The sequence below is a fragment of the Sinocyclocheilus rhinocerous genome, unplaced genomic scaffold, assembly GCF_001515625.1.
Source record: "Sinocyclocheilus rhinocerous isolate Xijiao unplaced genomic scaffold, SAMN03320098_v1.1 scaffold55, whole genome shotgun sequence".
In the NCBI taxonomy this organism is placed as follows: Eukaryota; Metazoa; Chordata; class Actinopteri; order Cypriniformes; family Cyprinidae; genus Sinocyclocheilus; species Sinocyclocheilus rhinocerous.
Window position 1 is genome coordinate 664,310 of NW_015647461.1, and position 11,280 is coordinate 675,589.

Sequence of the window (11,280 nt, forward strand, 5' to 3'; positions counted from 1 at the left end):
GCTTGAGGTATTCAGCCAATCACAACGCACTGGAGAGCTGGCCAATCAGAGCACACCTCGCTTTTCAGACCGATGAGCTTTGTAAAAATGTGTTTTTTGAACCTTAAACCGCATAAACACATTTCATTACACCAAATACACAAAATAATGTTCTTTTTAGCAACGTCATATGACCCCTTTAAGTATGTATGTACTGTATGTATGTGTGTATGTATGTATTTTTTTTTTCATCAAGTGTCAACATAGTACCAAAATTATTTACCATGCAAAAGTAAACAAAAAAAAATTATCAAAAGAAATTATCATGAACTCCATAGCAAATGCAATATGCAAAATTACATGCAGAAAGAAGTGTGATTTATCAGCCTCATAAATGAATCCTCTGAATATAAGGAATAAATAATTGGCTACATTTTAGATAAAATTACCAAGCAAATTACAGAGTTCGATTGAATGTATGACCTTTGATGTCTTTGAAGTCTATTTATATTGCTACCCTAACTATATGCACATAATTTTGGGTCGCAAACCACCAGTTGAGAACCACTGAGAAACCTATTGTAACTAAGTTACAACCTGTAACTTCCTGTTGCTGATCAAAAGAAGGAATGCTCACAGCCCCACCTGCTGTCAATGATGGGTGTCTGTTCTGTGGTCTGCACATTATAGATGGCAATGGTGCCATCATACAATCCTACTGACAACTGATTGGCATTACAAGCTGAGAAATCCAGTGCAGTGACTCCACTCTCACAATGAAAGATTCGATCAGGCCACTGAAACATATGAACAAAGAATATTCACAGAAACACAAGATCATATGACATGCTAAGGCATACAAACAAGGTAAAAAATACAGTGGCTTTTGCATGTCCACATATTATTTTTTGGGCCACTGTTGATGAACACTATATTTAAATGAACAACTCTGTAAAAATAAAATACTTAATAAACACTGTTGCACTGGCTACATCTGATATTTATCTTTCTTCTAAAGTGTGCAGAATACCGTGGGGTTCTTCAAAGACCAGCAGCACACAAGTCCAGGTTTCTGATCTTTGAAATCAAGCTGTCCATATCCCACAGCAAGAAGATCCTGCAAGGAATCACATGTTGTTCAGCGAAGATTTTAAAAAACAACTGAACAAAAAAATTGTGACTGAAATGTGTTGGTAAGATGGATAGTACTGGGTTTTTCTTGTTCCAGGTCATACTGCTAACATTTCGTCCCTTGGTGAGTTCACACTTGAAGGCCCAGAGATGCTCAAGGAATGGGCTGAGGGAGTTTTTAGACTGCTCTGTCCAGCTTTCCTCCTCTATTTGTGTCTGCACATAGTCTGGGTCTGTTCAACATAGCAGTATACACATTCTAGCAAATAGCAAATGTTTAAATTCAGTGACAAAAGACTACTGCTACATTTAACTTCTGATCTTTTTTCGTATCTAAGATGCTATACAAAATCATCACCCTCTATTACAGGCAGCTGTCTGTACGCAGCAAGCTTGGGCTGGAAGATATTGGCCAGAACCACTCTTTCCATCACGGCCAGATCCTTCTTGAATTTGTCCGACTGTAAGATCAGCTCAAGGTCTGGCTCTTCCTCCACCGGAAGCACACAAGTCATCTTTTCAAGATGAGCGCTTGAGCCACTGACTGAATTAAAAGGATAAAAATGTATGTATTTTTAACCATTTTCCTAATTTAATGTGAAATAACTGAATTGCTTGTTTTAAAGAGCCAAATATGAAACAAAAGGAAGAGGAAAGAAGAATGCATTATTGGCATACATACAAATATATAAAATTGAATATTATGATAATACATAATAATATCATAATTTAACCTGTCAGTGTTGATGTCTTTTTATTTGTTTAGCTTCTCCCGAATGACAGATAAATATTTTGCACCATAATAGCACACAGTATGACTGGATGCAGAAGCTGTTTATTTTCTTAACCTAACTATGCTTAATTATATGATCATACATCCACCAGTTGGGAACCATTACTCTAACATTTATTTGTAAAAAATAATTACCTGTACTGGTGGTGCTGAACACAGACATGCTCTGGTCAAGACCACTAGGGTTCAGGAGGTGACTCATTGAGGAGGAGTCTGGGACAGTCGCCTTATTCCCTTCAGCAGACACCACAGTGTTTTCACTGACATCAGCTTTATTGCAGAATGAATCATACATGTCCCAGGTGGTGGACATGACAGCTGGGTAGAGACATTTGCATTTAAATAATGAAGTCCCTTTTATTTTAAGAGCAGCTTATTCAGTAAATATACTTTGTATTGACATTTTACCTTTGTCTACCATTGTAATGCTATCACTTTGGACCTCCTTCGTCTTTGGTGCATCATTGAATGTTTGCATTGATCGCTCCACATACTTATCATTGCCATGTCTGTTTTTGCACAGTTCTGTGTAAGCGTTGTTTCTTTCCCTTTAAAACGCAAGAACAAAAAACAGCCAGATTCGTACCATGGAAAAAGTGACTGAGTGTGTCTAGAGCTAGTCAAAAGCAATACTAATAAATTGAATGTCCAACAAGTCAAATGTCATCCTAGTTAACAGAATTAACTAAATCTTTATTACTGGGAAAAATGATAATAAATGTGACTCACTTGACTGCTTCAGCGTCCCCTGAATCTTCTGACACAGACACTGCAGGAATGTCCAGCAGCCAGATGGTCTCTGTCTCAGTCAGGTAAGAATCCACCACCCTGTCCATTATGTCCTCCCTGACCTGCTCTTTCACCTCCTCTCTGCGAGCCTGAACATCTGTATGGAGCAAAAACACCAACATTTTGTGGGATACCAAAATGCTACACTTAATTCACTGGATAATGAGGAAACTTGGCAAATAAAAATATGAATGGAAATAAAAACCTGAAAGACTGCTGGACAAGTCTGGTTTCACTAACAATTCTTTAGTTTCATCAGTCACTGATTCTGTTGTCTGGCTTGTTCTGGATGCTGAAACACTCCCGAAAAAAGACCTGACATGACAGCAGAGATCACTTTTTTGTTACTATAGCAGCAAAAGTGGGATAGTTCTGTGTGGTACAGATTTATGTTCACTCCAAGTGCTGCAAAGAAGTAATATTTTGACATTTCCCCTCAATTACTTTGTAAATGGTCCAGTAAAGCTTGCGTTGGTGGTCTGGAAGGCTACAGAGGGAAAATCTGTCATGGTAGTCCATGACGTATCATGTGCAGGGAATATTTTTCCTTGTTTAGGTTGTAATACCCCAGGATCTGGATTATATAATGGGTGAGGAGTGACGTCCTGCCCATGTTCATCAAACACCTGGCGAAGTAAGTACAAAAATTTAGAAATTCTTTTTTTATTTTATCACAAAAAAAAAATTAATCATACAGGGAATACAGTACCACATACATATGATATTCATAATAAAACACCCATTACCTGTACAGTGTGTTTTGGTGTTTGGGCCAAGCTCTTGTCCAGAACTTTACTGTCACTTGCTGAGCTGAAGCTCTTTCCACTGATCGAAGGGTTGATGGTCTTGGTGATGCTTTGATTCACACGAAATACTCCAGAAGATACATTCAGTGTTTTGGATGACCTGGAAGAAAGAAAACCTGCTTTAGCCAATAAGGAGGAGACGTAAACAAACCAATTCAAGCCAACATAATAAATCGTAAAGGACTAAATATGCTGTTTAAAATTGTTTTAGTAGTAGAATGGCATGTCAAATCTTAGGATACTACTTTAAAACTCATATACATACATTACGTATGTACTGGTGACACGCTTGCTCTTTTGTTATGTATGAACTTACTTGACTTTCAGAGCGGTTCTCTTCTGTTTGACTGTTGTGTTAGACATGTTTCACACTTTTAAGAGCGAAAAATAATACAGAAGCGGTTAGCTTGATGGTTTGAAGTTACATGCAGGACAACAAACCGGTGCTGAGGCTTCTTGTTTGAAATTTCCATAGAAACAGACTCCTCCTACTAGACCATTACAGTGCGCTTTTCGACTTCCATGCAGCAGGCGGCGGTGTGCTGCACTTGTACGCTGCGCGATTTACCAGAAGAAGAAGGTCATCATTCTGTCATATGGAGAATTTTAGTTTAGTGTTTTTATTGATGTGTACAATCATCAGTTTCCAATTCATGATCTCAGATTGATCTGACACGAGTTTATAGATATAAGCAGGACACAAAACACGGTAAGTTTGACATTTTGTCGTTTGTTCTGTGATACAATGTGCATGTCTGCTCGCTTCTAGCCAGTCGTCGCATGTTGACAGCAGGTAAATCAGAGCAAAAGTATCAAATTCTGAAGTTGGAGTTTTGAATACATTTGTTTGTAGTTGTTTTGCCTAAAATGTACAGCAGAGTGTTCTTTTTGGCATGTTAACATACTCAGTGACAATGATTAAAATATAAAGAATATTTCATAACTATAAGTCTCTCTCTCTCATATAAACGTATTTAAATATAAGCTATTTTTTTTAATATTACGTAAATGCACGAAGATACCTTAGTATTCCACATTTTTTACGAATCAGCAAAGCATATAGTAGATAAATATTAAAATTTTTTGACTATATCTTTGAAATGTTTATACAGTGTAAAAAACTCGTATATTTTATGAATAATAGACATTTTATTTCTCCATATGTTTTTCTGCAGGTGCATACTCTGTGTGGAATAATCGATTGTCCACTGTAAACTATACCTTTGTTTGTTCATGGTGTTCTCTGTTTGTTTCTTCATTAAAAGTCTCACAGAATTTAAGCTGTCAAAAAAATGGTGTTTATGCATCACTGTTATCGCAAGCTCCCAGCCCTCCTGTCCAGGACGCTCTTCAAAGCATTAAAAAGAAGCCACATCAAATGTGCCATCCACACTTCTCCCCTTGTCTCTATCCCTTCCAAACCAACCATCCCACCACCACTTGTGTCTCGCCTCTTCCAGCCGTCCAACTTCCGGGAGGGTCAGGAGGGAGGAGACTTGACATGCCGCAGCCAGAGACTGATGCTGCAGACAGGGCTTATCCATCCCTCCAACCCTGGCTGCTTCTATTACTTACCGGTCGCTCTGAGGTCCATGGAGAAGCTGGTTCGGCTCATTGATGAAGAGATGCATGCGATCGGTGGGCAGAAAGTTGACATGCCGGCACTGTGCAGTGCAGAACTCTGGAAGAAGAGTGGCCGCTGGGAGCTTTTGGGGAAAGAGATGTTCAGGTTACTGGATCGGCACAATGCTGAATATTGCCTCGGGCCAACTCATGAAGAAGCAGTCACAGAGCTTTTTGCTTCCCAGACGACGATATCTTACAAGAAGCTGCCACTTCTGCTGTACCAGGTATCTTCTCTAATGAATTTTTTTTTAAATAGGGCTCAACGCTAAGAATTTTTCAGATTTAAGTTTAAATTTTTACTTGCCTAGCCAAAATTGTCACTGGCAATAAAATAAAATTACAAAATAAAATTTAAATAAAATGAATGAGTGAACGAATGAATGAAAAAATAGTTAGGTCTATTGTTTTTGTTGTTTTTTGACCCATGTAACCTTATATTCTAATAAATAATGTTATGACACCAACATTTTAGATACCATTAAACTTCACTAATCTCAATTCCAAAAAAACTACAAACCTAACTAATATTAAGTTAATAAAAACTAATAAAAACAAGTAAACAGTCAGTAATAAAGTAAAAACAAATAAACAAATTCCGAGCAATAGCACAAATAAAGACTGTAGAACCAAGATACAAATGGAGGGGAAAAAATCATTTAAGTGTCTCAAGTAGGTCAGACAATAGTAATCAGGTACAGAATTCCTAAGCAATTAAAGGGGTCATATGATGTTGCTAAAAAGAATGTTATTTTGTGTATTTGGTGTAATGAAATGTGTTTATCAGGTTTAAGGTTAAATTTTGTACCCAAGCCTGTTAAAGGGGGCATAACTTGGAAAACAGAATTATTCTGCTCTTATGAAATAAAACTTTTACAGTGCAGAGCTCCCTTCATAGTCCACCCAGAATGTTAAAGGGGTCATATGATGCTGCTAAAAAGAACAGTATTTTGTGTATTTGGTGTAATGAAATGTGTTTATGTGGTTTAAAGTTAAAAAAACACATTATTTTCCACATACTGTACATTATTGTTTCTCCTCTATGCCCCGCCTTTCTGAAACGTGTCGATTGTTACAAAGCTCATCGGTCTGAAAAGCGAGGTGTACTGTGATTGGCCAGCTATCCAGTGCGTTGTGATTGGCCGAATACCTCAAGCGTGAGATGGAAATGTTATGTCCCTTACCATACTGTGATGCCCTGTTCGGCCGGAGCTACGGGACAAAAACATTAAAACCCATTATAAACGAGGCATTTGTTGCCTCAACCAGCACGGATCAGCTCCAGGCATGACAAAGCGAATATTGTCCTCTTTTGGAAGGCCAAACAAAGTAGTTTCGCTTTCACTACGAAACACTAGGTAGGCGTGGTTGACTCTTAACTTTTATAAAGAATATCTCTTTGGATTTGAGACTTTAGTCTTTGCAACTTTACAGATCTTCTTTATGCACCAAGAGCTTGTAACACTCCAAAGAGAAAGGAAAAATTGAAATCGCATCATATGAGCCCTTTAAATAAATAAAAAATATTGCATAGTTCTTGACTCAATAAATTAAATGGAGTAATCCTTATGAAAGTTAAAAATTATTTTTGCCAGAGCAAGTGAGTGATTTTCTGCCTTTTGTTGTTTGAAGACCTGCTATAATATACATTCATTTTCTTTTTCAGTTGTTTAAATTAACTTAAGACATAACCAACTGTGTTTGCGAGGATACTTGCCAAGATGGGCATTTTGACAAAAATTTAGTGTGTATTTGTCCATTCAAGCGCAACTCAATTCGGTATTGGCATGCTGTCTGGATGACTGGGTGTCTGTGTAAACTTTTGTGACAATGCGGCAATGGCCCAATCGTGTCTTCCTTATTGTCAAGCCCAAAAGTGTCTTTCTTATTGTCAAGCCCTAACTACTGTTTTAGAGATGCTTTCATGTAAGTCTGTTATGTATGTAAGTAAATAACATGGTTATGTCTTGCAGGTAACACGCAAGTTCCGTGATGAACAGAAGCCAAAGTTTGGGCTCCTACGTGGCCGGGAATTTTACATGAAAGACATGTATTCATTTGACATTGATGAAGAGGCAGCTCTTCATACATACCACTCTGTGTGTCAATCTTATGGACGGATATTTGACCGACTGGGCTTGAAGTGGGTGCAGGTACAGGCTGCCACCGGCAACATAGGAGGCACACTTTCCCATGAGTTTCAGCTGCCAGCAGACATTGGCGAAGACCAGTTACTTGTTTGTGGAAACTGTGGCTTCTCTGCCAACATTGAAACCATGGAACCAGGGCAGACTGAGTGCTCACAGTGCCAAAGGGGCACACTGACTGAATCCAAAGGCATCGAAGTGGGGCACACTTTTTACCTCGGCACAAAATATTCACAGGCGTTTAAGGCCTTGTTCGTTAATGCATCCAGTGTGCCTGAAGTGGCTGAGATGGGGTGTTTTGGACTTGGCGTCACTCGAATACTTGCTGCTTCCATAGAGGTGATGTCATCCGAGAATGCTATTTGCTGGCCTGGGTTGATCGCTCCTTATCAAGTCTGTGTCCTGCCACCTAAAAAGGGCAGCAAAGCAAATGAAGCCACACAAGTGGCTGAGGAACTGACTCAAAGCTTGGGAAACAGTATACCAAACTTGAGAGGAGAGGTGGTACTGGATGACAGGGTTCAGATGACCATTGGTAAACGACTGAAGGATGCTAAAATTTTAGGGTATCCATATGTGGTGGTGGTAGGACAGAAAGCTCTAGAGGATCTGCCCAGCTTTGAGGTGATTTGTCAGCAGAGTGGAGAGACCATGTTCCTTAGTAAACAGGGGCTAGTGGATCTTTTAAGTAAAGTTGAAACTATCTAATCTAATATTGTTTTATAAAATTTTTGCGTACATTTTACAGGCTAAGTGTTCAAGAGAGTTCAAGCATTGCTTGTGTCTGTAATAAAAGTATGTGATGTAGAAATCTCTGTAATGTTATAACAAGGAAATATTGATAATAAAATGGGTCTGTTTGTTATATTTTTGTCATTTTGTTCTTGTCATAATAGAGCCACCAAGATTCACTAAGTATAATTTAGTGTAATTTAAATCTTATGCTAATAAGCATATTTAATACGTCATCACAGATGGCACTGATTTTCCAATCAAGTCAAGTCAAGTCACCTTTATTTATATAGCGCTTTTAACAATACAGATTGTGTCAAAGCAACTGAACAGCATTAATTATGAAGCAGGAATAATCAGTATGCACTTAAAAATGGCCATGTAAAAAAAAAAAAGTTCTCAAATGATTCATTTTGACAGGGCATTTTGCTAATATTTCCATTACCTTCATTATTTTTGTGAGAGAAGTTTTCATTTTTATGTGGGAGAGTTATGTCATTATAACTCTTGGTGTACTTTTGGTGCAGAGGCCAATATTTCATGCCTTTCTAAGATAAATAAATGATGCAACCTTGATTTAAATACGTGGTCAATTAAATATTTGATACAATATGACACTTGACGTTATAAGATATCCTTCTTGGTATCATTGACAGAAAACAGGAAAGTGCATTCATTGAGATATAATCCATGCTGCATACTCCGATACAGTAGGTGGCGGTATGCACCTGATAAGTCATGGTTGCGATCCGCCATAAAACTAACAAGAAGAAGAAGACAGAAAACTGTTTTTTGTTTTACTCCAGACCAGCTGGTGGCGGTAATGCGTCTCTGATGTGTGTGTGTGTCAAGCAGCACAGGAACATCTTGCTTGCTGAGGCCTCTTTGCTATAATTTATTCACAGTTTTATCGCAATTTGAAGTTTTATGTTTAGTTCCTAATAGCGGATACTCTTTGAACACTGTGACGAATTAATATACATCCAGTACCACATTTGTTTAAGTGGAATATAGCACAGAATTCGTTTAATAAGTAAAACGATGGCTGCACTAGCGCAAGGCGAAGACAGTGACGATAACATGGATGAATTTATGGAGAAGTTTAAAACACAGAAATACAAAAATGCGTTTAGTGAAAGCAACTGGGAGGAGGTAAGAACTGTCACATTAGTAAACTACACTGGTTACAATATGTCACTACTGTTGAACATGACGTTACTGAAGTTCAAGCAGTGTGCTATAACATTGCATTTGACTGTCACAGCTTGTTATTATATATAAATACTAGTTTTAAATCTTGCAGGAGTTTGATAAGGTGCCCATGTTTATGAAGACAGCCCCAGAAAACATTGACCCAGAGAAACACCCTGATCTCGCCTGCATTCAGTCTATTATCCATGATGATCACAGAACACCTGAAGGTGTGCGAAGCTCTGTATTTCTTACTTTCTCTTTGTATTGATTGTTTCTTCATGTAAGCAGTCAGTGTACCTCCTTTAAATGACAATTGAATACATTGCAACTGAACCTTTTTTCTTTTTCCTCAGAGAAAGCCAGAAGTCTAAAGGATGAGGGGAATGAGTACTTTAAGGAGAAGAATTATAAGAAAGCTATAGTGTCTTACACAGAAGGATTGAAAAAGAACTGCATGGATATTGAACTCAATGCAATTTTTTACACCAACCGTGCAGCTGCACATTTCCATTTAGGTACAGTCAGTATTCCCCCAAACACACTCACACAGGTCTATGTTATAAAGTTAGATTTTGCCTTGCAAATGTGTCATCATAATTAAGTTTTTCCTCTTTCGTATATGCAATTATCTTTTCCTCCAGGAAATATGCGTTCGGCTTTGAATGATGCCACAGCTGCAAAGAAACTGAAGCCAGACCACATTAAAGCTATAATCAGAGGTGAGTTGTGTCTATAGTTCTTAGTTGCTTCACGAAAGCAATTGTTTTGTGTACAGAAAATAATTGTTCAAAGTACATATGTATAATTTTTGTGTATTTAGGTGCACAGTGCTCAATGGAGCTGTGTAATTATGCAGGAGCATCGCAATGGTGTGATGAAGGTCTCAGGCTGATTCCCACCGACAAGAAACTACAGGAGCTGAGAGCCACAGCAGATAAACAGAAGGTAGAAAGTCCTGACAGGAAGAAAAAAAATGAAAATTAGCTGAGAATATGCCAAGATGTAGATGAGTTTGTTTCCTCATCAGAAGATGTTTGGAGAAATTTAGCATTACATCCACCAGTTGATCCAGTGAATGGGTGCCGTCAGAATGAGTCCAAACTGCTGATAAAAACATCACAATAAGACACACATGATCCACACCACAGTGCATCAGTCTTGCGAAGTGTGTGTTTGTAAAAAGAAAAACAAATCCATAACTAAGGAGTTTTAACTTTAAACCGTAACTTCTGGCCAACCTATCAGTTCATAATCCATAATAACACTTCCTCCAGTGAAAAAGTCCATCCCCTGTTATCCTCTCATACCAAAATCCACCGACGTATTTGTATAGAACTGTTTTGTTTCGTTTTGTTTATTTCTCTCCAACTTTTTCACTGAAGAATGCAATATTATGGATATAATGTGTGTGTGTATATATATATATATATATATATATATATATATATATATATATATTCACAGAAGAAATGGTTTGAAATTAAAAACTTCTCAAGGATAGATTTGTTTATTGCAAACACAGCTTTTTACTTTACAAGACATTAATTGATGGACTGGAGTTGTGTGGATTACTTTTTAGTTATTGTGATGCTTTTATCACCTCTTTGAACTCTTTCTGACGGCACCCATTCACTGCAGAGGATCCATTGGTGGGGTAAGTGATATAGATCAAAATTTCTTCAAATCTGTTCCAGTAAAGCAAAAATGTAAGATGGCCTGAGGGTGAGTAAAATTTAGGTAAATTATCATTTTTGGGTGAACTATTCCTTTAAATCTTTTAAGGTTTAAGGATTTACAGAATTAGTGATCATAATATAAATCTATTAATATTAAATTCAAGTTGTTACAATTAAACTTTTCATTTTATTTGTTTGTAATTGAACATTACCATCTTATTATTTGCATTTTTACTTCTTATATTCTCACGCTACCCAACTGTGCACTTTTTTTGTTTATAATGTTCCAATTTTCTTTGCTGTGTTTGCTCCTGTGTTTAGTGTATTTTTTTTATTGTAGAGGGAAGCTGACAGAGATGCCAGAAAGGTGAAAATTAAAGCGAAGAAGGAGCAGAATGAGAAAGAAGCAT

General features: G+C 37.5%; 3 protein-coding genes across 3 annotated transcripts in view; 2 read left to right on the forward strand and 1 right to left on the reverse strand.

Moving 5' to 3' along the window:
- dnai4 (dynein axonemal intermediate chain 4) overlaps positions 1-3,934 on the reverse strand; it is a 6,584-nt gene extending 2,650 nt beyond the window's left edge. Inside the window, exons 1-11 of the mRNA XM_016513592.1 lie at positions 3,815-3,934; positions 3,439-3,598; positions 3,137-3,318; positions 2,898-3,007; positions 2,633-2,789; positions 2,312-2,451; positions 2,039-2,221; positions 1,469-1,654; positions 1,189-1,343; positions 1,010-1,096; positions 625-776 (exon numbers count right to left, since the gene is read on the reverse strand). Coding sequence (XP_016369078.1) covers positions 625-776; positions 1,010-1,096; positions 1,189-1,343; positions 1,469-1,654; positions 2,039-2,221; positions 2,312-2,451; positions 2,633-2,789; positions 2,898-3,007; positions 3,137-3,318; positions 3,439-3,598; positions 3,815-3,861 — 1,559 coding nt within the window. The 5' untranslated portion in view covers positions 3,862-3,934. The remainder of the gene's footprint in view (positions 1-624; positions 777-1,009; positions 1,097-1,188; positions 1,344-1,468; positions 1,655-2,038; positions 2,222-2,311; positions 2,452-2,632; positions 2,790-2,897; positions 3,008-3,136; positions 3,319-3,438; positions 3,599-3,814) is intronic.
- Positions 3,935-4,013: 79 nt separating this feature from the next.
- LOC107709182 (probable proline--tRNA ligase, mitochondrial) lies at positions 4,014-8,118 on the forward strand. Its single transcript, XM_016513593.1, has 3 exons — positions 4,014-4,207; positions 4,764-5,348; positions 7,095-8,118. The coding sequence occupies exons 2-3, from the start codon at positions 4,791-4,793 to the stop codon at positions 7,974-7,976; spliced, it is 1,440 nt and encodes a 479-aa protein (XP_016369079.1). The 5' UTR covers positions 4,014-4,207; positions 4,764-4,790; the 3' UTR covers positions 7,977-8,118.
- A 706-nt stretch (positions 8,119-8,824) lies between these two features.
- Positions 8,825-11,280, forward strand: part of LOC107709194 (tetratricopeptide repeat protein 4-like) — a 7,179-nt gene continuing 4,723 nt past the window's right edge. The window contains exons 1-5 of the mRNA XM_016513627.1: positions 8,825-9,152; positions 9,304-9,421; positions 9,548-9,709; positions 9,836-9,913; positions 10,015-10,139. Coding sequence (XP_016369113.1) covers positions 9,042-9,152; positions 9,304-9,421; positions 9,548-9,709; positions 9,836-9,913; positions 10,015-10,139 — 594 coding nt within the window. The 5' untranslated portion in view covers positions 8,825-9,041. The remainder of the gene's footprint in view (positions 9,153-9,303; positions 9,422-9,547; positions 9,710-9,835; positions 9,914-10,014; positions 10,140-11,280) is intronic.

Bases quoted from the DNA above. Each gene is read 5' to 3' on its own strand.
- LOC107709182 (XM_016513593.1), top strand. From the start codon at position 4,791: ATGGTGTTTATGCATCACTGTTATCGCAAGCTCCCAGCCCTCCTGTCC. The intron at 5,349-7,094 runs GTATCTTCTCTA...TATGTCTTGCAG, and splicing joins TGCCACTTCTGCTGTACCAG to GTAACACGCAAGTTCCGTGA.